Source organism: Lasioglossum baleicum, chromosome 15 (assembly GCF_051020765.1).
Source record: "Lasioglossum baleicum chromosome 15, iyLasBale1, whole genome shotgun sequence".
NCBI lineage: Eukaryota > Metazoa > Arthropoda > Insecta > Hymenoptera > Halictidae > Lasioglossum > Lasioglossum baleicum.
Genome location: NC_134943.1, coordinates 10,884,084 through 10,911,194, shown reverse-complemented (window position 1 = coordinate 10,911,194; position 27,111 = coordinate 10,884,084). Strand labels below are relative to the sequence as shown.

At 40.1% G+C, this 27,111-nt stretch overlaps 1 protein-coding gene across 5 annotated transcripts; it reads right to left on the bottom strand.

Annotated features, from left to right (window-relative positions):
• Nucleotides 1-44: 44 nt before the first annotated feature.
• Nucleotides 45-21,653, bottom strand: LOC143216482 (uncharacterized). Of its 5 annotated transcripts, none has more exons than XR_013010569.1 (3): nucleotides 21,223-21,653; nucleotides 1,727-2,291; nucleotides 45-343 (listed from the first exon to the last, which is right to left on the bottom strand). XR_013010569.1 is itself a non-coding variant. In XM_076439574.1 (3 exons), exons 1-3 carry the CDS (start codon nucleotides 14,555-14,557, stop codon nucleotides 292-294), a joined length of 510 nt encoding a protein of 169 aa, XP_076295689.1. In that variant the 5' UTR covers nucleotides 14,558-20,133; the 3' UTR covers nucleotides 45-291. The 5 variants fall into 5 exon arrangements, 1 of the variants encoding a protein (XP_076295689.1); XR_013010570.1 differs by lacking the exon at nucleotides 21,223-21,653 and adding an exon at nucleotides 20,140-21,211; XR_013010568.1 differs by lacking the exon at nucleotides 21,223-21,653 and adding an exon at nucleotides 14,426-20,130 and having other exon boundaries at nucleotides 1,825-2,291.
• Nucleotides 21,654-27,111: the final 5,458 nt, after the last annotated feature.

Below are 27,111 nucleotides of genomic sequence, written 5' to 3'. Positions count from 1 at the left end.
AGGACGTCCGGTCCAGGAACGTTCGACGTTGTTTCGTCTCTTGCAAAGATACGAACCTCCTTCTCTTGTCTCTTCTTCCTCTGTATGTATCCTCGAATCGACGCAGGGTTCGTTGGCCTTCTCTTCAACTAGTGGGGTTTCACTCTTCAGCCTCGGTCTCTTCTGGTTTCGAGATAGGATCGGGATACAGGGTCAAGAAGACACTTCCCGAGATATATTCCTTTGACAGCGTACACCTCGTCGATCTTTGTTCAATACCTCACGGCTTCCGCAGCTCTTCCGTGATAGGCTTCATGGGATTGCACAGCATTTAGGCCTGTTCTCCGTCTTCAGGATCTTCCACCTGTAATGCGACGATTGTGATCTTTAATTCTTTAGAATCTTGACCGTGAGGTTCTATAATTACTTGTGGAACCTAACGCGTTCTAGTTGTAAGAATTTAGTGGATCACAATGTTACGAATCTAATAATTACACAGCGGATTTTATGCATTCACGACAAAAATGAGTAGATGTAATTTAAAACACATATTACGAATGAAAATATATGTCTATGTCACTTCATTTTGTTGCACTGAAGGTAGAACATTTTTATTTTGCATAAAGATCCACTGGGTACTGAGGAATTCTATGGATCGTGAAATTGAAGGGGAATATACAGGGTGGTATCATTTATCTTGAGACAGTTAATTATTACGGAAACCAGCAGGAATATGACAAAATGTTTTATGTAAAATATTCTTCATATGAAGGGGCACATTTAATGGCACATCTAATGTTATTATTTTTCGATGTAGAATAAGAATATGAAATAAAAAATATGGGTTTCCATTTGAAAAGATTTAGTTGCCCTTCATCTGACCCTGAAAGGGCCATTATGGAAAAATGTGCATAGCGCCATTAAATGTGCCCCTTCATATGAAGAATATTTTATATAAAACATTTTTTCACATTCCTGCTGGTTTCCGTAATAATTGACTGTCTCAAGATGAATGGACCACCCTGTACATAGAATAGTTATTAGTAGACTGCGGATCTTACGCGGAATACAAATTTTGTGCTACCACTTTGTTCTTGTATTTGCTCTTCTGTTGAATGAAGGCAGTATATCGATTGTGACGAAACTCTGCTGAAAGACGGGGGTGGGTTTTAGATAGTACGGCCGCAGGTGGAGGAACTGAATCGTTTATGAGGTGTTTAGTAGTGGGTACTCTAGTTCCGTCCCTCGTGGGTAATTGGTAACAGGCGATTGGTCCCTTTGATTATTTCTGGGGTGATGGATAATGTCTGACGTTAATTAACAGCATCACTGTTTGGACGTTCAACGGACGGCTTCAGGCAGTGGTATTATTTTAAGAACGGTAGAACGGGGACTCGGAAGTTTAACCGTTTGGACTCGAAGCAATTTTAATTCGAAGATCAAGACGTTCCTTTCAACCCAGAATAATTTCCATTCTATGTAATCCTTTTTACATTGTGCACATCGAATCGAACCTGTTTCCTCACACAACAGTCGAGCTTTCTACAATTCATAGAATACAGAGGAATTTAATAATATCAAAACTGTTTTGCAAAGGATTCACCATGAGTCTAACTGAACATTCTACGCCGGAGGTTGAGGCGGAAAGCAGGGCACACCAACAATTCTGATATTTTCGCAAACAGAGGGCGAGCAGCGGCGCGACTCGTGAAATATCTGGGGGCTGCGTTTAACATTTGAAAATTACCGGTCGAGTAAAACCGCGTTGTACGAGGTGCAGCGTGGCAAGCAACAGCAGGCAGAGCGGAGCAGCAGCTTTCGAGCGTAGAAATCTCTCTTAAATACCAGCGGAAATCGTGCTCGGGACACACACGGCTAACGATCGTCACGGATGATCCTCCGAACCTTGTCAGCGTGGCATCGTAAAAATGTCACGTGTGCACCGCGGATTCACGTACGAGCGGACAACGCTCGCATCGCACGTACCAGCGACTCTGCCTTTCACCTCGACGACCGAAGGCAGATGCCTGGGCATCCGCTAGATCCTTCGAGATCGTGATTTCGATCACTGATATTCGACGATCGGCTCTCCTCTCTCGCCCACGTTTTCCCTTTCTCTTTCGACAAACAGCCGAATCTTCGCTCTCCTCTCTCTCTTCAGCCGCGCTGGTTACGCGTCGTCGAAGGATAACCGTCGCTCTTCTTCCATTTGCAAATGCTTCAATGACTGGCCTGCACACCTTAAACGTACCGCTCGCGATTTTCTTCTCCGACTCCTTTCTTCCAGCTCGACGATGTCGCTTCTGCGGACTCTGCAACAGAAATGCAATTTATGAACTAAGCGAAATTTATTATGCGCGAAATCACACCGATGCCAGATGTGTACAAAACTTGTTTAACCATCGCACGATCCTCGGAAATAATTGCACGAAATATGGCGTTCACGATCACCGGATTGTTAATTATTGTTAGTACAGTCGAAGAACTAAAGTCTTGGAGTTATAGGAGTTTCGACTTATCACATTTTAGCGATCCCAACGCATCGAGAAGCTGTAACTCGATTAATTTCGCAAATTTTCTGGTCTCCTTTCGGGAATACACTCTTCGGACCTCGTGCTATTGTAAAATGCAAAAGAAAATCGATTTTTGCAGCCCCACCGGCAATAATACCCATTTAAATATTTATATTTAATACGAACGCTGCCGAAGGCTATTTCGGTCAGTCAGTGACGGTGAATTGCGTTGAAAGTTCGTCCAAATCGAATGGAAACCTACAATTTCCGAACAGTGAATATATTTTGCAATGATTAATATAATAGCTTTAATAATCATTGCAATTATTTAAAAGTCGTTCCAATAGTTTCAAAGAATGCCTACAAGAATTTCATGCAAATTTGCACATCTTCGGACAATTTTAAGAGAACCTAAATTCTAATGAAATGAATTATTGTTACAATATATAAAGTTAGGTAAAGTTTCGTGAAAAAATACCGTTATATTATTTTCAACCTATTAAACATATTGAGAAAGAAACTAAGTTTCTATTTCACTCCAGTTTGTCGCAAGTTAGGTCGAAAAAATTTTTATTTTGCATAAAGATCCGTTTGTACAGCGATAACGTCACGGAACGAGGAAAATGCGACGACAAAGTGTCTCATTGATTTTCCGAGTGCTACGTAAATAACGACGCGGCGGCTGAAATTTATCTGCCGATTTTACGTCACGAAATTTGTGACGCTGGACGATGCACGTGTTAACGCTTTCGTCAGACGAACAGTTTCGCTGTACGACAGGTTGTAAAATCGAATCGACCAACTGGAAGATTTCACTTGGAAAATTGGCGATTTTTCCAGGCAGGCTCACACTGGTCCACGCGCTCGATCTAGCTGTTCATTAATACTTTAGCACTATTTGAAAGTTTAAAGGTATAATAATTTAGGTTGTTGGATTCGTTTTGATATCAGCTACAATATTATGAAGTTATGCATGCATATTGGCTTTTAAGAATTCGAGGTGACTAATTATTTATGCATTAAAAGTTTCTTTTTTTAATTTTTTTTGGATTCAAATTTGTAGACTGCTGAATGTTGATTAAGTTTTGTTTAAAACATTTTTTTCTCAGATTATCGGAAGTGCCTGATAAATCAGGTTTTAAATAAACACGATAACCAATCATTTTTTAATATAATGGATTTTATAAACATAATTAAAGATATTTTACTTAAAACTGTGCGAAAAACATAATATTAATTATAAAACACAAAAATATAATTTTTATTGTATAAACAACAATAACAATTGACATTATATTATATTATATTGACAAATCGTTATCGTCATCACTTTCTTCTTCAACATCTTTCAATATTAATTTTTCGACTGCCATCATCAAAATGCCAGAGGTTCGGCCGCAATTCAGGCGACACATATTCTTTAAACAATAATAACTTGTGTACCAGGGCCGAATGGGATGTGATCCTTGCATGATTTCGTAGACAAAAGAACGCTGATAATAATGCACTTTGATACAATGAGGGACGATGAGGAACTCGAAAGATATCCTTTACCAAAGATTGAAAACTTTGAAGATTCTGTTTAGCTTATTAAGCATTGTTATCTCAATAAATTATAAATATTAAATCTTAGTACAAAAGATATACTCTAAATAGAGACAAATACTAGTCATTTGCAACAAAAATGGACACAATATTAAATAGATTCTCCAAGGTATCAAGAAGAAGAGAGGTAATTTTTTCGGTGGCAAATAGGATTCATAAAATGTTGATTTTTAAATGCTTGTTCTGTGATCACAATTTTTAATAAATCTCATTAATTTCATCGTTTTCGAATGTCATGGACATTTAGGAAGCAATATATTGGTTTGGCAAATAAGTTCGTTCGGTTTTTTAGCGTGGAATAAATCACAAAAACCGAACGAACTTATTTGCCAACCCAATACATTCAATAAACAAGTTTCAATAGACAAGTTGCTTTTTTAACAAATGAGCAGCTAAATCGAGCGCGTGGACCAGTGTGAGGCGTCGCGCTCGATGTTCTTCGAGAGTATGTTAATTCGAGTTGTAGGAGTCTAGATAGAACTCGTGTAACGATACACGAGCGCGTTGTTATGCAATAATATAACATTTCAACAGTGTCTTGACGTGCCATTACAGTGGCCTTTAGCACGCCGAAAGGTTAACACTTTCACGGCCGCGATTTTTATTGGAAAATTGATCTTTCGCGCGAAACATACGGATGCTGGCATACTTGTTGCGCAGAAACCCGCACCGCAAGTTATAGTTGTTCAAGTGCCACATGTCTTACGTTCCATATCATTTGAATGTGTCATAAATATTATTTCAGCTCTTCGTTACGATATCGTTGCAATGGATTGCGATTTAGGGTTGGATAGAAAATAGAAGAGTACTCAGAGAATTACTATACCCTCAGTGGGGAACTATGGATAGGGTAAAATCATTACCAAGAGTGGTCCAGCTGGATAAAGGGCGGTGTTACCTTTTAATCAACTCTTTTAGCTAGAGTGAAGATTTTCTTCACTCTTCTCCAGTGCATTTCTTAGCTAAATGAACGCCTGCAGACATAATTTGCATGATGAAAACGTGTTAATATCGTAAAAATGCAAATCAAGCAGCTGACATTACAACTCCATTTTTCCTCAGTTCAATTTAATTTAATTTCAAGCGACTTTACCAAGTCCCGTTCATGTTCATGAATTAATTGATTGAGAAGCAAGAATTTTGACAAAAATCAGCGGTGTAACCGTAAGTGATTTTCTTGTCAGCGGAATAAATAATATGCTCGCTTCCAATTTCATGAAATAATTGATTGAAGCAAGAATTTTGACAAAAATCAGCGGTGTAACCGTAAGTGATTTTCTTGTCAGCGGAATAAATAATATGCTCGCTTCCAATTTCATGAAATAATAGATTGAAGCAAGAATTTTGACAAAAATCAGCGGTGTAACCGTAAGTGATTTTCATGTCAGCGGAATAAGTAATATGCTCGCTTCCAATTTCATGAAATAATTGATTGAAGCAAGAATTTTGACAAAAATCAGCGGTGTGACCGTAAGTGATTTTCTTGACAGCGGAACAAATAATATCCTCGCTCCCATTTTCCCGAAATAATCGATCAAACCGAGAATTAGGGTAAGAATCCGCAGTGTACCGATCACAATGGCTGTCTACCCCCTACGGCGACCGAAACATAATGATGTCTGCCGTGGCCCTAGGATACTACAATATTAAAAGCGCAGCGTATGGCGACATTTGGAAAACATTTCGAGTTCTCGAGGGAGCAGGTGAACAAGAGGGGCTGTGTAGAAACGTGACGTTACAGCCATTGTCTTTGGTGGGACAGGTAGGAGGAGGATATCGCGATGATTCGCGGCAGTCGAACTAACGTTTCGCGAATGCAGCATATTCGAAAAATCACTATGCTCCGCGCGGCTTTCTCGTTTATCTGCGGCGCGCAAGAGGCACGCACTTATCGTCGCGCATTCTGCATGCGAGAGTGCAGAGTGCAGCCGCTGCACATGTGCGTGCACTGGGCGGCAGGTGCACCGCGCATGGATAAAGATAAGGACACACAACCAACCGCACTGTCAGCCTAACAACTAGAGAAGGATTTCATGCGCTCATTATAAAAGTTAATAGATTAAATTGCGAAAATGTAACATTTCTGCTGTTCATTGCATTCGTGTGATCTTGCAATAATTGTTTCTAGAAATAGACTAATTTATTACAGTTTCGATTAATGTGCCCCACTCTTCGCGATCCCCCATTACGATTTTATCGCTCCGGACTTTATGGCTGCGAGATCAAAAGTCCACTTTTAAATGTTTTAACGGCTTTATCATTCTCAGCCTTATGGCTGGCATCAAACTCTGCATTCAATTCCGAGATCAAAATCGAACGTGGTATTAATAAATTTTTATTCGATTCATAATTTATATACTGTCGTCATAGGTTATACAGCCTGTTATTATTACTGTCGGATGGGAACGCGTGATTTGTAGTTCCTGTTATGGAAACTGAAGGAAATAGCAATCATCATCTTATCTAAACACCGGCGATGATTCAGGAATCCGACAACATTGTTACATGAAAATAAATAGGAAACAATGATATCGGAGGCGGTGCTTTAATCTAATCAATCGTCACTGAACGATATACGAATAAGTGAGTAATCCGCAGTAATTGGTGCATGGCTCTTTATCGCCCGCGGTAATACGTACAAAATGTAATCGATTTTATTTTTCAATATTTTCTTCCGATCTATTAGATCTCGAGGGCCACCAACTTTTTTCTTATATTCAGAACTCGTCGTTCTTCCATAAAATGCTCGCACATATTATTTCATGATAGATCAGGAATATTATGAAAAGAAAGTACGATCGAAGTGTGATGTCGGAGAAATCGTTTTGCGTTGTTCACGCGTCCGAATATTTACTTGAAACTTGATTTTACAATGTTTCCCAAATGTGAAATTAGATACATACGTTGAATAAAGGATCTTTTATGTTATACACAGGGTGCCCCATCTAACAGATAAAAAAATGTTTGGAAGAAATTCAAAAAAGATATTTGTTCGTGAGAAGTGCAGGTCATCTTGATTAATCCGCGATAATCGATACAGCTACCCTATTCGCAGTAGTTCCCAGGCCCGAAGAACGGTTCGAACTTAGTTTACGGTCGCGGGGCCCGACTCACTCCCTCCCTCGGAATTAGATTCGAACTAGATGAACTCGCGTCAAAGTGGATCGGTAGCCCGGCTTGTTGCATTACATCGAGTAAATCCTATTAAACTGCGACGGCTAACGAATTGGTAACCCGACACGGACTCTAAATTAAGTAACGGACGAAAAAAGTAGAGGGGTCTCGGGGACGGAGATTGGGGTGAGAGATGTTGAGTTTTATCTGTTGTAATAACAGTATTACTTTTACTGGGTATGAGCAGAGTAGGAATATATGTATAGACTGGTTTTAATATAACACTTTAATCTGATACTTGTATATAAGACCTTCTGGTTGTGCGGTCGTACAGAGACTGTATTAGATACATTGTTCAGAGTATACACAACACGCAGTAGTACACAACAGGTGTCACTACAACTATCTGTTCAGATGATAATTGTTTGCACCTACTTTATCGACAGACTTGCCGTTATTACAATCAACACTTCCTCTTAACGGTAAGTTTGTCTAAGAGATTTATTAATTTTTTATTTCTATAATTACAACATAGATTGAATATTATTTCTTTTAGAAACCAAAAAATATTACTGAATTGCCTTGTCTATAGCTTTTAACATATGTAGTCACAAGAACAATAAACCAAACTGAGTAATACACATCATTGATTCATGAGCGCTGTTAATTAATGCTTGTTTCTACATAGTATATTGTAAACTATTCTTAAATTCTTTAAATTTTACATTGCTTAAGGGTTTAGTTAGTAGATCAGCTAACTGTTTTTCAGATGGACAGTATTCTATGTCAATAGTCCCTTCATTATATTTTTCGCTGATAAATTGAAATCGTACATCAATATGCTTGCTTCTTTTATGAATTATTCCGTTTTTAATTAGGCTCAAAGCGCTCTGATTGTCTATTAATAGTGTAGCCTTTACCTTTGAATTAGTTAAAGTTTCTAACACAGTTTTTAGGTATGTAAGTTCTCTACAACATTCTGCAGCAGCGATGTATTCGGATTCGGTGGTTGACAGTGCAACTATGGATTGTTTGTGGGAGCACCAGCTGATAGGTCCATTTCCATAAAATATGACAAAGCCAGTAGTACTCTTTCTTGTGGATACGTCACCAGCAAAGTCCGAATCGCTGTAGCCAATTAATTCATTTTCTCGTTGAGCGTTTTGTTTTGAAAACTGAATACCAATGTTTTTAGTTCCCTGTAAATATCTGAGAATGCGTTTTATATTACTTATATCTAGGTTTGTTGGTTTGTCTACGAATCTGCTTACGTAATTGACAGCGAACGCGATGTCCGGTCGAGTTTTCGACGTTAAATATTGTAAATTACCAACTAATTCTCTATAAGGAAAACGAGTATCTGATGTTTCATCATTTAAATTAGTATTCGTATGAATACTTACTATAGGAGTGGAAACAGCCTTTGAATTTTCCATTCCATATTCTGTTAATACTTTTTCAACAAATTTACTTTGATCTAATATTAACGAAGTATTATTTCTAGTTATATTAACACCTAAGAAATTTTCAAAAGAGCCAAAAAATTTTACCTCAAATTCTTTTGACAGTTTTTCTTTAATTTGATTCAAATATTTAGTATTTTTACTTAGTATTATTCCGTCGTCTACGTATATTGCCAATATCAAATGACCTCCCTTTGATTTGAAAATACATTGGTCTGAAGGAATCGGATCTAGCCCGTTTTGTTTTACAAATGATTTGAAACGTTGATTCCAATTTATTGGAGCTTGTTTCAGTCCGTACAAAGCTTTTTGCAACTTACAGAATTTGTTTGTGTTTCCGAATCCTTCTGGTAACTTTATATAGACTTCCTCATCTAAGTGTCCATACAGGAACGCAGTTTTTATATCAAATTTCAGAATTTTGTAATTTCCTAAAACAGATAAGGCCATTAACAGTCTGAAAAGATTTGCATGTAGCACAGGACTATAGGTTTCGTTGAAGTCAACTCCTTTTTGTTGTTCACATCCTCTGACTACTAAACGTGCCCTGTGTCTTCCATCATCCTTTATTTTGAATATCCATCTTGCACTCAAAATCTTTTTGTCTGATATGTGATTAGGATCTACCTCAATCCATGTTTTATTTTTTTTTAAGGATGTCTTTTCCTCTTCGATTGCAGCTTTCCATTTTTCTGCATCTTCTCCATAGATTGCTTCCTTGTACGTTAGATGTACATAGTACTCTCCAAGTCTTTCTGGTAGATTTCTTTGTCTTTCACTTCTTCTTGGCATTTCTTGTCGATCTTGATCAGTATTTTGTATATCTTCATCCTCATTTACAGATGTTTCGTTTTCTTCCGAGTTTTCTAATCTGCCTGTCTCTTCAGAGTTTTCTGATCTGTCTGTCTCTTCCGAGTTTTCTTCTTCTTGATTTTCTTCTGTATTCTCTGTTTGATGTTCGTCTGTTTTACTGTCTTCTATTCTAATCATTACCTTTGATATTTTACTTTCATTGTTTTCTTGTTCTTCTTTATTCTCATTGTTAAAGATTACATCTCGTGCTAGTGTTATTTTTCTATTTTGTTCATCCCATAAGCGATATCCGCAAGTGGAGTAGCCAACCATAACATATTTAGTACTCCTTTCATCTAATTTTTTTAGTCGTCCAAGTTTTTTTGCATAGGCGTTACATCCGAAGATTTGTAAATTATCCAGGTTAGGAATTGTTCCATGCCAATTTTCCGCTGGCGTTTTATCACTCGTGGTGGTAGGACTTCTGTTTAACAAATAAACTGCTGTTCTTACAGCTTCTCCCCACATCTCTTTGTTTAATCCGGAATCCAGCAAAAGAGCTCTTGCTTTTTCCATAATTGTCCGGTTCAACCTTTCGGCTTTGCCGTTTAGCTCATATTTTCCTTTGATGGGAAATACAGCTGTGAAATGCGTGAAGTCATCGAGAATTGTTACAAAATATCTCATCCCGTCCCAGGTAGGTGGTTCTATCGGTCCACACACGTCGGAATGTATGATTTCCAATGGTTTTGAGGCTCTGTTTCTCTCCGTATTAAACGGTTTTCGCGTTTGTTTCGCTCTCATGCATATGTCACATGTTTCTAGGTTATTAGTAGATATAGACATTGAGTTCATACCTGTACTTAATTTTTCCAATTTCTTCATGTTTGCTCCGCTCAAATGCCCAAGTTTTCGGTGCCATAGTAAGGTCTCGTTTTGCAATGTTAGCAAACTTGTAGTTTTGTTTGTTTTATTGAAATCGATTGCATATAGTCCATTCTGTCCTCGAGATCCTTCAAGTACCGTTGTATTATTTTTTGAAATCTCTACTTTGTCCTTGGTGAACACAACCTTTCCATTGTTTTGAGTGATTGCATTTACAGACAATAAATTTTTCGTGAGTTCTGGAATCAGTATTACATTGTTTAGTGTGCAATTTTCAGTTATTACTTGCCCTGTTGCTTTGGCCTTCATTGTTACCGACTTTTTTGCAGTAGATATTTCGGACTCTACAGTTTTTACATCACTTAGAAGATTAATGTTGTTAATCATGTGGTTCGATGCACCTGAGTCAACTACCCATTTATTTTCACAGTCATTGTTTTTATTAACGTAGAAACATACCTTGTCTTGAGTACGTCTAGCAGTTGATACATTTTTATTCTTTCTAAAGTAACAGTCTCTCTCTAAGTGGTTAGATTTCTTACAGATTCCGCATCTTTGTGATGATTGGTCACTCGCCGATTCGAAAGATTTCTCCTTATATCCTCTTTCGTTGCGATTACGTTCTGTTGACCTGCAATACTTAGCCAAATGGTTAAAACCATTGCATTTGAAACACCTTCTAACAGAAGCTTTAAAGGCAACATTGTCGGGCGAATCGTCCTTTTGTTTGTTTCTGTTTTCTTCTAGCTGTAACCTTGTTATTAAATTCGTCAAGGTCCTTTCGGCCAATGGCGTCGAATCCCACGCGCTTGCGAAATGTTTGAACTGAACAGGAAGAGTAGCTAATATTTTTGTTATTAACATTGTATCGTCTATTGTTTGATCCAATGAATTTAATCGATGAGCTAAGTTTTCAAGAGTACTCACGTGAGTCGATATATCGCTTCCTTTTTCGAAAGTACAGTTAAAGAATTCTTGCAGCAATGTACATTTCATTTGTTCCGTATCTTTTCCGTATATGGCCGTTAATTTCTTGAACATTTCCATTGAGGTTTTACAATGCAGGAGATGCATTTGCGGTTTTTTCTCACTTGAAAGTATGATAACTTTTTGCGCTTTTGCATCCTTAAGTTCCCAGTCTAGCTTCTTTTGCTCGTTCCAATCGTTTGCTGGCACAATTTTCCCAGTCGCTACATCGAGTATGTTTTGCGACTTAAACAGAATCGTCACTTGGAATTTCCAGAACTGAAAGTTGGTTTCGTCCTTCAGTTTTTCTATATGATCTGCTTCATTATAACCGTTTCTGGCAGCCATTTTCACTTTTGTTTCACGACCACGTGTATTTGAATTTCGAACAGAACACTTATGGTTTAACTTGTTAGCCTTATTAATTTTTTCACTTTCCTACAGTTTTACTTATTACTGCTCTTTATTATTTTTTACTTGATTTTAATTTTGCTTAGACTTTTCGACAGCTCTTAGTATTAGGTTAGTTTTTAGTTTTTACCTTTTTTACTTTTCTTTGGACCTGGGCCCATAACCTGTTGAGTTTTATCTGTTGTAATAACAGTATTACTTTTACTGGGTATGAGCAGAGTAGGAATATATGTATAGACTGGTTTTAATATAACACTTTAATCTGATACTTGTATATAAGACCTTCTGGTTGTGCGGTCGTACAGAGACTGTATTAGATACATTGTTCAGAGTATACACAACACGCAGTAGTACACAACAGGTGTCACTACAACTATCTGTTCAGATGATAATTGTTTGCACCTACTTTATCGACAGACTTGCCGTTATTACAATCAACAAGAGAGAAAGAGAAGAGAGAGCAGCGGATGATCGTTAAAGGTTCTAAATGCTTTTTCTCGATGACGCGATTCCTGTTTCGCGAAACCGGATTAGGAAGCGGCCAGCGACGATAACGAACCGGCAGAAAAAGTAAAATACCCACGTAAATGCCGCCACCACCACGAGGAAATAACGACGCTTTTTCCGCCTCTCTCTATCCTCCGATAAAAATCACTGTCGCCTTGAAGAGCAACGCCGGGGCCAACCTCTGGGGGCCCCGGTGGCTTATCAACGGGTGAACGCGAATCGTTTCCATCCGCACCATTTTATTTATAAACTGACACTTTGATTACCGGCGAGGAGACCTCTCGCCGAGAATTGTACCCTTCCGACCCATTTACACCGGTCCGTTTCCGGTTTTATTAGCAACACGGCGGAGCCGGTCGCTGATTAACCATCGTTCGTTATTTTAATTGGTCTCGATGAACATGGACTTATTTTTATTCGACCTCTGGTGGAAACGTTGGAGATTAGACAATAAATTGTTCGAGAAAAAAAAAACGTTTATGTCCTTTATGCAAAATAAAAATTTCCCACCTGAATTGCAACAAACCGGAGCGATATAGAAATTTATTTTCTCCCTTAATACGTGCAATGGGTTGAAAATAATATAACGGAATTTTTTAAATTAAACTTACTCGTTTTCGTTATGAACGCATCAAATCCGCTGTCTATCCATTACACCGGTCCGTTTCCGATTTTATTAGCAACACGGCGGAGCCGGTCGCTGATTAACCATCGTTCGTTATTTTAATTGGTCCCGATGAACATGGACTTATTTTTATTCGACCTCTGGTGGAAACGTTGGAGATTAGACAATAAATTGTTCGAGAAAAAAAAAAACGTTTATGTCCTTTATGCAAAATAAAAATTTCCCACCTGAATTGCAACAAACCGGAGCGATATAGAAATTTATTTTCTCCCTTAATACGTGCAATGGGTTGAAAATAATATAACAGAATTTTTTAAATTAAACTTACTCGTTTTCGTTATGAACGCATCAAATCCGCTGTCTATCCATTACACCGGTCCGTTTCCGATTTTATTAGCAACACGGCGGAGCCGGTCGCTGATTAACCATCGTTCGTTATTTTAATTGGTCTCGATGAACATGGAGTTATTTTTATTCGACCTCTGATGGAAACGTTAAAAACCTCGACAATAAATTGTTCGAGAAAAAAAAACATTTAAGGATGTAGATGCAATATTCGCAGTGATCTGTGCAAAACGTCCGCTCTCTCTTCAAATTGTCCGGCATTACGCGTGTTCCATTAAAGTGTTGTCGTTCTTACGCGTGAAATTAATAATTGTTATTGTGCCCCAACTCCGAACGATGGAATTTGTACGCTACTCGCGATCGGTAAATTCATACTCGTCGACGTAATACTGGCAGAAGTTGATGAAGTTGAATTTAATACTCTAATTGTTTGTCGACCAGTGACGTCTCGTTGGAAACCGGGAATAACCATTTACGTAGTCTTCCTGTTCGAGATGCGATTCTACTTTCCTCGTGAATGATATCGCGTTGTCGTCGAACAGGAAAAACAATTTATCTGCATTGAATACCATTGTGAATTAATTAGCTTTGTTTCAAATTGTATGCACAACTTTCAAATGATACTCTATTCGATTGGTACTCTAATTTCTGAACGACTAATTTGTTATGTGCATATGTGAATACAGTTTACCAAACATTAATGCCTCGATGCGTTATCAGTGCCTCTTCAAATATACTTGGCAAATATTTCGAGCACATATTTGATATGCGAGATTAATATATTTTATTTTATTCTGGAAAATATTTACCCTGGGGCGCGCTGCACAGGAGATTGTTGTGTTGACAAATTTATCGATCGAATTGAACGAATTAGTACCATTTTGTTCGGTGAAATTAGCTACAACAGTAGTGTAGACAGTTACAGAAAAACTGCCTGCAAAAGTACGTCTGAAAGAAATTGATGAATAAAAATGAAATCAACTATCCAGGTATTAACGCGTTCACTCGAATGGTTCTTACACAATTATTCAAAACATGTGTTGCATTATTAATTTTGTGTTCGATGAATAACTGTGAACGTACTTAATATTTTATTAAACTAATTAAAGTATTGCACGAGGTATTATATCAGTTTAATGTCGATAAAATGAAGAAGATCATATAAAATGAAAATATTTCTGACCGGGGGGATTTAATTAATACAGAAGAAAGATCCTTACCAATTTCCACCAGAAAGTGCAAACAGCTTTCTCGAAATCCGCGCGATACGCGAACGGTGCACCAGCTAACGTCGCCGGCAGAATTAGAAAGACTTTTTTCTGTAAATTTGGCCCGTCCGCGGCAGCAGCCATTAATCACCGGGCAAACTGGATGCTGGCTTGTTTGTTTGTACAAGAAAGAAAGAACCGCTTGGTATTTCCTAGCGCGAGAGGAACGGGTCGCGCGTTTCATAAATAATAAGCTCCCGGTTGTCCCCCCTGGAACTTCGTGTCCTCTCGAGACGATGCATTTGCGCAACAATGGCGTTTAAGTCCTCCCTCTCTTTCGCCCCCCGCTGCCCCTTCTGTCTTCGCGAATACGAGTTCGAAACGATCGTCGAACGTGTTCGCTTGCAAAACAGCGAGAAGAGGAGGGGTCGGTCTCTTGTTATCTTGTACCCGGTCTCTCTCTCTCTCTCTCTCTCTCTCTCTCTCTCTCTCTCTCTCTCTCTCTCTCTCTCTCGTGGTAGTCGTCATGGGACGGGTCAGCGTCGGGTATATTTGTTTTGTGTCGACCGGCTCGCAGCCGGATTATGTGCGGAAATAGAAACTGCCAATAATCGATCAATCGCGGTGTCCCATCGCGCGTATATGCAGGAATGTTGACATCCGTTAAAAGCATCCGCGACGTGTCAGCCGGTAATGGGTTTCATACGTAACGAACGATATCGGCGAACGTCAGGCCGTTATACGCTGGACAGAGAGGACGAACCGGGGGCTTTATTATGGAGCGACGGAGAAAACCCGCATTAGATATCACTGGCAGCAGGGCTGTCTTCTTTCTGGGGCATGGTGGGTGCGAATTTGACCCACGGAAAATTTCCATCGAATGATTGGGATTCGCGAAAATCGATCATAGTGGTTATCCAGAGAATGATCCAAGAAGTTTAGCAACATGAGAGGTTTACAAAGGACATTGGGCTAGAAAGAGCTAGGGCCTGCGCATAGGGCCCACGGAAAACTTGGAACCCTTAAAATGCTTCGGATTCGCGAAAATCTATCGTAGAGGTCATCGGGAGAATGCTCCAAAAAGTTTACTAAAACGAGTGGTTTACGAGGGACTAGAGGCCCACGAAAGATTTGAGACCTATGAAATTATTAAGCTCCAAAATTTTGACGAGATAATTCAATAGTATTTTGGTCTAGTTGCTAATGAAGAGCTTTTTCTGACCCAGGAAAGGCTCTGCAAAATAATCCGAGACCGTAAACGCGGCGATATAAAACAATTTCGCTACGACCCTCGATGGAATCGCAACAGTGCCCCACGGGGCAATTTGTGGCCCCGCCTACGTAGTCTACAGTTAGCAAATACCAAAAGTGTGTAAATACAAACGTTAGACGGCAGAAGAAAAGTATGTATCAGAATACATAAGAGTAGAAATGTAACTAGTGGAAGTCTCGACGAAGGGTGATGGGTTCGAAGTGGGGGAAGGGATGAAATTAATTGTTCCGTATCAGCGTGAATGGTCGCCGGTCAGGCAGGAAAGGGCCGATCAACACCGCGCGACAGAAGGCGGCGATCAAAGTTCCGACAGCACGCGCGCTTACAAAATACGTAGCACGGTTTCCAATAATACGGAAACGAAAACCCTTTTAAATGCAAATCGGATATCCTATCTGGCGGACTCCTCTTCTTTCACGAGTCAGCTATTCGATACCGGACCGGTGAACGAAGGAAGAATCGAGCAATTACTGGAAACGAACATTATATTCGGTATAACGACTTTTTTCGGTCCCGGAAGGGAGATGATTGTCGGCTCTCCGATAGGTGAATTCGAATTCCCCTCCGGTGATATTCGACGGACAATAATCGGAGGCGTTTACGGCGACGAGCAAGGAAATTCGAAATTTAAAATCGACCATTAGCAGTTTCGATTTCCTAGTTTTACTGCTTGCAAATTGCACAAGATACGCAGTCGTAATCTAAGCATTCGTGCGATCGAGTTCTAAATAGCCGTGACCTTTCATCGAAATTACAGAATCTACATCGCAAATTACGATTTCGTACTAGAATATCTAGCATAAACAATCAGTCAACTTATTTAACTTTCCCGTTGCCGCGGTACCAACAATAGTGCACGGTAACAATAATAACACTTGTAAGTAATATCAATGACAATAACAGTCCTAATAATATTATAACAAAGAACAACAAGGAATCTCTACGTCTTTGTCGATTGATCGTATTCTATTTAATTCTCTTTGATTTTCAAACAACCAATTCTACGGCTATCTTCATGCCGAGTCCCTTAACCCCCTGCCTTACAATATCGTGTCAATATAATTTCCTTTAAATCGAAATAAAAATTCTATTTTGGTTTTGTTGATACACAGCTAATGGAGAACATGTAGGCATACAATTTACATATATCAATATTCTCCTTTTGTAGGAAATTACGATCTACAAAAAATGTTGCAATCACTGAAACAGTAAAATAAATCGTAGGGCAAGGGGTTAATACTTTACCTCTAACTTCACTCCTATATTATAATGACTATAAACTTCTGACACGGACCTTTTCCATCTTGCGGCTAAAAGTTCTTCCCTGCAGCAGCGCCCGCTCTAGCGGTTACGTCGCCCCGGACAAAAAGACAAATTGCCGCCCCTTAAGGATATATACATATTATGATATATATTTTTTAAATAAAGGTACATATTTTTTATCTTCAATAAAAATCAAATCATTTTATTTAAATTTTAATAAAAGCAAATTTTCTTTTAATTAACACACTTACAGCCAAAATGGCGCCGCTAAATTTTCGCGCCCCGGACAAATGTCCAGGTTGCCCCCCCCCCCCCCCTAGAGCGGGCCCTGCCTGCAGTGCCATATAGGAATAGTTTCAATACTAATCACAATGTTTCAAAGTGTTCTAAACGTACGAATCGTAATTTGTGATGTACATTTTATAATTTCGAGGAAGGGGTTACGGCTATCTACAACTCGATCGCATGAATGCTTAAACGTTATCTGGCTTTAACGAACAGTTGTTCGATTATGCCTGCGTATCGCATGCAGTTTGCAAGCATTAAAATGACGAACATTTCGTTATGTCGATCGTAGATAATGGAAATAAACTTTCGGCGCCACGGGGGTTCGATAAAATATTATGATCAAGGTGACAAGTAGGAAATCGAAACTGTTAATCGTCGCCGTAAGTGTTCTAAACGTACGATCAAAAGAAATCAATCCAAGATTCATCGGAGGGTACGTTTTTAAAGTAACAGGGTGCGTCTGAACTTCTGATACGCGCTGTAGTCGGACGGAAACGTTCGTAGGGTCATTAAAACGCAAACTGTTCACGCATATTGACCAACCCCTTCGGAGAGATAGCGGGAGTAAACATTGAACGGTGCATCCGTCGCGAGTTTCCAATGGACAACGCGACGACGGGGGCATACCTGTCTGACGAGTGGGTGGGAGTCATAGCTCGAGGAGCCTCGTGGGGGTTGTTCTTTCTACCGGGGACAAAGCCGAATTTTTCCGCTACCGGTACAGCCGGGTAAAGGAGAGTCTGACACGCGGCAATGGCGAAAAAGCACGGGGCGAGCGTGTAACGAGAGTGGAAAGCTCGCGAGCGCGACAGGGGCGACTGAATGAGAGACAATGAGCGCCGATGCCAGCCGGCGAGTGTGCGGGCGAGTTCATTGAAAGGGATCCGAGAAAGAGAGAGAGAGAGAGAGTCGAGAACTTTTGCCCGCGAATCGCGGTAGACATTGTGCCCGGCGTAGACCGCAGCACAAAACCGCCTCTTATACGAGTGCATCGAATCGAAAAATTAAATCGTCGCTAGCACCAAAGAGGTAGCCAGTGTCCGCAAGCTGCCGGCAATTAACTGAATTTCTCAGCGATCGTTTCTAATTCCACGCACGTTCTCTTACTATTAGGAACGTTGCACACATCCGTTTTTCTAACGTGCGTCAACGGAATTGCGGTTCAGCTGAAAGGCGCCCACTTGCGTTTGTTTAAGGGGTTAGACCCGTTTTTTCCAGAATTACAAGGGTGCTTCATGCGCTTTTTCAGTGGTCGAAAGTGCTAGACAAAAGATCGCTCTAGACCGCAATCACCCTCAAAAGTTTAATATAAATTTAAAAGTTTAAAAAGATTTAATATAAATTTAAATGAAATCATGACATTAGTGCAGAGCTGGGGAAAATAGTATCTTAAATAGTAAATGGTCCTATATTTATTTCAAAGCATGTGTACACAACTTTGAAAATAAAATATTTTATTTGAGGCAGTAATTTTTTTGAAAATTGTATTTTATTTGAAGAATATTGGAAATACTTGTATTTTGTTTGCTATCAATTTCGATTTTAAATATTATTGCTGAAAATTATGGTTCGAATACAATACATTTACGAGTGTAAATAGTTTCTTAACGATAAGATAGACTGTATATTTATGCGGTTTCTCAGAATATTATAACAATGCAAAAAGTAAAATATTTTATTTCGTGGATCAAATTGTTGAAATAAAAATATTTTATTTTGAGGTTCAGATTGTTTTAAAATAGAAATATTTTATTTTCGAAATTCCATATCTTATTTAAAATACTATTATCTTTAAGCAAAATAAAATCTAAAATATTAAATAGTATTTCAAATATTTTTTTCGCCAAATAATGCCCACCTTTGCATTAGTTACTATAAAAAGAAAAGCGTGGTGTGCCCACGAAGATTACGTCAATATACATAGTTTAGCGCCCCACGCTTTCATTTATAGTCACTAATGTCATGATTTTATTTAAATTTATATTAAATTTTTCTATCTATTCCGACACTAATTTTATAACGGTAGAAATTTTGAACTAATTGCTAAAACTTTTGGGGAGAAATATTATTAATCATTTAACTGGATTCGGTATTTTATGGGGAACCAGGAAAAAAATGATTTTCTCCTTTTTAGTGCATTTTAATATAAGCGTGGTTTTTAGAAAGTTTTTTTATATATTTTATTTTCTACTTTTATGGTCACCGGAAGCAATGTATACAAAATTTCAGCAAGATTGGACTATGGGAAGAGGTTTAAAATTCGATCACAAGATTTGACGCATACAACAACACGATAAGTTAATATAAGCGTGGTAAAAAAAATAGGACTTCTGAGGACGATTGCGGCCTAGATTGATCTTTTATCTAGCACTTTTGACTACTGAAAAACCTCATCGCATGCTAGTAATCCTAGAAACGAGTCTACCCCCTTAAGGATGTTCTGGAGGTATATAAAAACGCAAAAAAATTTTTGGAAATTTGACAAGATATAATTCTTACTAAATTAATGCAATTACCAAAATTTGGGTTCGATTCGCTGCACCGTTTAAGAATTATAGCAACTTAAAGTTTGCACATTTTAACACGTCTTCTTATGGAGAATTCATAAAATTCCACTTCAAACCATATTTAAACCTTGAAAAAACGCAACTAGAAACTCCAAAAAAAAATACACTCAAAAACAAAAATGTGCTGATGAATGGCTCTCGTTGCCAATACATTGATGGATTCCGAATTTCTTGTACTTTTGTCTCCCATTGTACCTCCAGAACATCCTTAACGTGGGACGACTCCGATTTTCAATCATCGAAGATGGAGGTGTACCAAAAACGCGTAGAATATTTGCTTATTTTGTATATAAATACTATTGTTGCAAAGAAAGAAGACGAAAAGCGGAAATCACCTTACGTGACAGCGGCAATGTAAATATGTACGTTTTTTGACTGAAGAAGGTCGTAGCACCTGTTCGGCCATGAACTTGGGAACATTTAGAAGGCGGAGAGGAGCCCGCCTAAATCTGTGGTTGTCAGGAAGAACGCCGCATGTCGCATACTTTCACTTTCGAGATATTGCCGTTTGGAGTTTCATCGCTAATGCTTTCACGTAGGACATCGGTTAAATTGCATTATTTTTTGGGCCTTTCGAATTTGGGGTATGAGGACATTTTTCATATGCAACAACCTAATACATATATCCTATACTATAGAACACAATTCTGTGGTTGTCAGGAAAAACGCCGGGTGTCACGACTCCAAAAAATTTGAGTTTATGCATTGATTGAGCTTTATAGTATAGGATTCACGTGTTTACCAGAAAAAAAGTCATAAAAACAAATCCGTATAATGCTGAAAAAAATACTGCAATTACACCGATGCCCTGTGTGAAAGCATTAGTGAATCTAGAAAGTGAAAATATGTGACATACGGCGTTCTTCCCGACGACCACAGAATTAATGCATAAACTGAAAGTTTTCTGAAATTGCGAAATGCGGCGCGTTTTCCCTAGCATCCACAGAAATATTCCCGAGATCGAAACGTGACTCGGGAGGCCGGGGTCACGAGACGCCGCCGCGCCGGTCGAAAACTGTCACGCGAGTAGCCGCCTATCCTCCTTTGGGCCAAGGATAGTGAGACTGATGGTTCGTATGTGAATCTAGACGGCGTGCACATGTTTCCGAGAATATTCTGAAAAATGAGGGAGCGAGAGAGAGAGGCTGAGATATATAGGGAATAGTGAAAATGAAGAGGATGAACGAGACAGAAAGAGGAGAAAGATTGGGGAAGAAAGGAGGGCGCTCTGTTACCGACCGAGTCAGTGGTGTGTTCCGTACGTCACGGGGCACGAGTCAGCACAGGCCTCGTTTTCGTGAAACACGAGACGGGCGTAAACGATCGACGCTTTCCACGAGGGGCAGGGTGTGTTCGGGGGTGTGAAAGGACAGAGATGTACGGTGTCGGTACACCCGGCATATAAATGCAATACATACCGATGGCAGAGCACCGCGCGGTAGCAACGGCGACACGAAGAAAGCGCAATGGCCGACCGCCTCCGTGCACCTCCGCTGGTAGCTTCGATCCCTCCGTGGCCACGAGGATTCTTTCACACACTTCTGGCGCCCCGTTCCTCGCCCCCCGACACCACCAACACACCAACACGAGATCCGTACCCGGCCTAACCGAATATATCACCGCGATCAACCCCGTGGAAACTGTACTCCGCTTACTTTTCCGATCTTCGTTCTCTTGGTTTCCAACCCTTTTACTCTTTCGCTTTTCAAAACCGAAACGTTTCACTGAACGCGGCTCAGGGACGGTTCGTACTGTCCGATCGTATGAACCCGCTGCTACCACTCGCGCCAAACCGCCACCAGCACCGTCCCGTCCGCTGGATAAAAACCGACTGACTGGCATGCTCCGTTTCAAGCCGCGATGCACCGCCACGGATCAAGAGAGGTTAGGTGGGGAGTGGTGAGGGGAAGGGACAGTGACGACGCCCCCACCCCACGATGACAGACAGAGACAAAGATAGACGCGCGGACGACTCCGATTGGGCGTGGTAGAGTCCCTAGGCTCGTCTTCGGATACCGACTGCGGGTGCAAGCCCAACTGCCGACGCCATCTTGCCGCGCTCACCTCGCGCGGGAAGTTCGAACGCTTTTACCCCTCGCGTGTTCATTAGTTCGCATTTTCTTTACAGTTACAGAGATTAAAACGTCTTCTCGTTATGAAAAATGTCGTAGAAGAGGAAGGAAATTCATAGTTTTTGTATGGTTACATTTATTTGAACCCTTTGCACTCGCAGATATTTTAACTGGAAAATTAAACATCTCCTCCGACCTAAAATATTTCCATTCTCTGTGATCTTTTTAATTTGGTGGATATGAAATTGATAATAATTCCGCATACAATACTTGAATGTTTAGTAACTGATTAGATGCGAACAAAAATCTTCGTGACTAGTGTGACTGGTTAAGATACGACAAGGGGTTAATCGATCATTTCATGTACAGGGTGTTTCGTTTATCTAGTAACGGAAATATCTCGTGGCACACTGAAGTACTACGAAGAAAATTTGTTCACAAAAATTGTTCAGTATGAAGGGAACAATCATGCGGTGTAATTTTTTTCAAGATTCGAATGGTGGGGGGGGGGGAGAAATTTCAAAGACAAATTAATTTTTTTAAATGGGACCATATATTTGTTTCGTCATAACACGATAGCATTTTCCAAGACGAATTCAACGACATATCACATTATGTTATTTAAATTCGTAACTTCTTAAGTATGGTAGTATCCGGCAGAGTTGGACAAAATGTAATTTCAATTACAATAACAATTACTTACCAATTACTGTAATTTGAAATTTGCAGAAATAAAATTACAATTACAGTAATTGTGAAAGGAGTAATTGCGATTACTTAACACGATTACAGTAATTGTAATTGAGTCTAACAATTACTTCAGTGTAATTGTTCTTTTAAACCACTAATTTTTATGTTTTGGACCATTTAACCGTTTTCGTGTTGTAATTATAGTCCACTTTTGCACATGTAATTGTAGATGTAATTAAATACTGGTGCAATTAATTACTGCCCAACTCTGGGGTATCTGGTTACCACTTACCAGCTATTAGTTAGTCGTTGTAAACGATTAATGCGAAGAATGAGAAGAAGAAAAGAAATATACGAACCAACATTTTTCTAAAAAAAAGACGCAATTTCAATTCGCATTCAGAAACACGTAAAATCAGCCACAAACGTGTACAAACACCAGTCCATCAAATCTACGAAACACAGAACAATTTTACACGTGTTAACGATCAATTAATTGACTCGTTGACAATTAAACCATTTCTGGCAAGTACAATGGTACAAAAGCATGACACAGCGATCACGTTAAACGACAATATGTATAAGTGGTTCGGAAAGGGCCAGGAGACCGCGTCAGGTTTAACGACCGTCCCCGAGGATATTGTTTCCAAAAATACACAGCCCGAAGTTGTAAAATCAGCTGTGCGCGAGTTTCCGCGAATCCGTGCAGTGATTCGCTTGTCGGACAGGCTGTATAACGTTGACGGACATTAGTGCCGATGCAGGTGTGCAGCTCGTTGGAGCGATTCCGCGGAAATTTCGCGAGTCACTGCGATTTACTGTCAGCGCCTTTCGTGGCGCGTTTTCCGCGTGCATATGCACGTGTTGCATCGCGTCGGCGTTCGTCAAATAAAATGAACAAGAGCCCCGCGATACCCTACTTTCAAAATCGCAGACGCTCGACGACTTTCGATGATGCCCAACGACGTTCAAATTTCTCGCCCTTCATCTAACATGACCCTCTCCCGAAAGTAGAAAAAAAGAGACAAGTAATCCAAGAAGCGACGCGCACAACAATGCGTCCGTAGCATCAATCACGCGTGTCATTAATGGTCGCGGTTGCGGTTAGAAGGAATCGAGAACTATAATTCACCTGGAGTCCCGGCACCGTAGTCGCGATGTTGCATTACGCTTGCTCGGGCGAGCGAGACGATTTACGATGTCCATTGTCGCGGGTACAAAAAGGCGATCCATTTTTCTCGCCGCGAGCTGTAATTTCGTAATATATCGTCGAAAAACAAGCAGCTCCTTCCGGCTGGCAAACGCCCGTCCATTATGGAGATCCGCTCGCGATTCCAAAAATCGCCCGGGAACATCGTAAACACGATCGACCAGGTTCGTCTCTTCCTGCCGGCGCTTGTAACTTTCGAAACGAATTATGTAACGCAAACAAATAACCCCGATTAATCGATAATTTAATGTTGCCCGGGCTTGTTTACCGTTCCCGAGCCAGCTTGTTCGCTCTACTTGCGTTCTTTCGCTTGGGAAATATTTCGGAGCTATGCTCATACCGTAATCGAGGAATAGGGACTAATTATTCTTTATTCGCCGATGATGAAGAAATTGATCCTGCGCAAAAGTTCTTAATCTATTTTCGACAAAATGGTCAGCTTATTATCTGAGAAGTAAATATCAAGTTGAACAACGGAGGGGATAATTACCGTCGACTAATTCCGGCAATAAATTACCGTCGATTTAATTGTTGAGGAGGCGAGGCGAATTTTTTTGCCCGCCTCGTTGAACGCGGGATTAAAGGAGTGCCCTCTTCATCCCTCCAACCCCTGGCATGGTTCATATCAGAAGTATGTCAAGAATTTCACCGTGGGCCGTTTTCACTAATAGCTTACGATAATTGGTTCGCCGCGTTCGTTGCGGTTACGCCACGAAACGAACCGTGTCAAAAGCGGCCTGTTACTTGAATTATAAGATTTTTTGCCGCGTCCTCGTCCGGCTGACGGCGATGAGGTCATGATCAAGTGGAGAGAACGGTTGAAAAGTTCTGCCGAGCAGTGTGATTCTCTCTCTCTCTCTCTCTTTCTCTCTCCGGGTGTATCTACGAAATTCTCTGCCTCTAGTTCCTTAAATAATTCACGCTCCCATTCGCGCGAAACGCAACGAATTTTCGCGTTTATTACGCGACACTGTCGTCTTTATTATACGCGTGCATCGCGGCGTAGCCTTCTTTCTCGCGCACGAGATGCGCCTCACTTCAATCTGCAACGTTCGGGAAGGAAGTGAAATTCTTGCTTCGCTGCGTTTCTCTTCGAGCAATCGATTAGAGCTCCACAATGCAGAGGATATAGATATATTGTACGAAAACACCACAGGATGGTGCGTCGAACACAGATACTCGAGAAAAAAAAAATGTCAAATTTTGTCTCGCCTTTCCGAAAGTGTTGCCATTGGATAGTTCGGATTCTACCGAGTAAAATGAGTCCAAACACGACCTGCATCGGTCCACTTTTATGGACTCGGCAATCATACTAATGTCCATGATTATGTTATTTACAGTTTATGAAACCAGTCCGATCCACGTCGTGTTTGGGCTCATTTTAATCGGAAGAATCTCGACAATTCACTGGCACCATGTTTGAAACGATCAGACGAAAATGATCAAGCTTGAGATTTTGATAAAATTTCATCAGTGGAGTGCAAAGGGTTGGAATTTTGTTCATTTATTGTTCGGTGGAACGGAAAGAAGGTACGAAGATTAATGCTTCGAACAGTTCGGCGACGACTTCGACACGATGGCTGGTGTCGTCGACGAACGAAAGGCAATTCGATCTGGAGAAAAAGATCCGCAGCTTAGAAAGCCACTGTGGCTTGTGGAACGTGGTTCTCGTTACTCGATACACCGGCTCGTATCATTCGTCATTGCACAATCGTCGAACCGATCATTTATGCTTCGACCGAAACCTGCAGATACGCCAAACAAACTATTGCTCACTGGTCACCTTAACCCGTTGAAAACAAACGTAGCAACTCGGCTGGATATACGGCCGTACCTGCGTCCATTGGCGTCCATCCACTTTCCCTTGAGTATAGCAACTTCTGCCAACTGAGGTAATAAAACTTTGAAACCTTGCGATCATAGACATATAGAGATAGACTGCGCCGTCTTATGGGCGAGTTGAAGCCCACAATGGCGGCGCGCGGTACAAAGAGTGAGAGAGAGAGCATTAGTCGGGGTCCATAGCGCTCTCTTTCTAATTGATGTATTTATTGATGTTTTATTTTTGTTTTTTGCCGTCATTGTGGGCTTCAGCGCTTCGTACAGGCCGCGCAGTCTATCTCTATATGTCTATGCTTGCGATGTATCTACTACTTCATTGAACAGCTTCGATATAGTTAGGAAATCGAGATACTTCAGGATAAATCAATGTGTTTCAAATATTTCAATTCATTACAAACACTTCCTTATGTTCTCCGACATGGCGGACTATATGTGCCCATATTTATGAAAGTGGCCCAAGAGAGAGAGAGAGGGGAGTCATATATTTTTTATTATTGTTTATTTACTTCCAGTTTATTTTAACGTGGTCGCATTAACAGTTTACACTTGTTACAGGGTGACAAGAAATAACGGAGTTAACTTCCAGGTTTCACCACATCTGTGGAATGGCCGCCGTACTCACCGAATCTCAACTCGATGGACTACAGCGTGTGGTCGATTTTGGAGGCCAGGGCCTGTGCTCTGCCCCATGAAAATTTAGAGTCATTGAAAAAATCTCTGTACCAGGAGTGGGACCGAATGACGCCAGAAGAGCTGCGGCCCATTGCCGAAAATTTCAAGACACATTTGAGCCTCTGTATCGGCGCAAAGGGTGGCCATTTCGAAACTTCTTAAATGTATGAATACTAAAGGTCCATGTTATGGTTGTTATTATTTGGTTTTTCAAAATTCGTCAATTTGACAGAATTATAATAAGAAATGATTAACTCCGTTATTTCTTCTCACCCTGTATAATATATTTGACACGTAATTTGTAAAAAGGCCTATAGTTAACATTTCATTTAGCATGCAATTATAACAGTCCGTATAGATCGGTGGATTTAAAGAAGGGGAGGACGTTCCTGATTAACACCGAATAAATTCCATATACTGTTCAAATAAGAAGCACAATCTAACGGTTCATTTTTGACAGTATCGTAAAAATTCCATTGAATTCATTTAGTTTAGACCACTTTCATAATTATGAGCAGATACAATATGGAGTCTCTAACGAGATTACGAGATTTCCGTGGCTGAATGGTCGCCCTGTCATCAAGACTCTTTTTCAGGGGCATCGCCAGAGAATGTAATCGGCGTGCAGCAATCGATCATCGGTTTTTCGGGCTCCGCAGGGGCTTCTTTGCTTTCATGTTCATGTTCGAGTGATTCGATCGTAAATGATCCGAGCCATCCAGTCGCCATCTTCTGTTTTTCATCTTCCGTGATCCGGACCGGAGTGCTTTCGTCGTTTTTGCAAAAATGTTTGAATTAATAGCTCCGATTGATAGAATCCC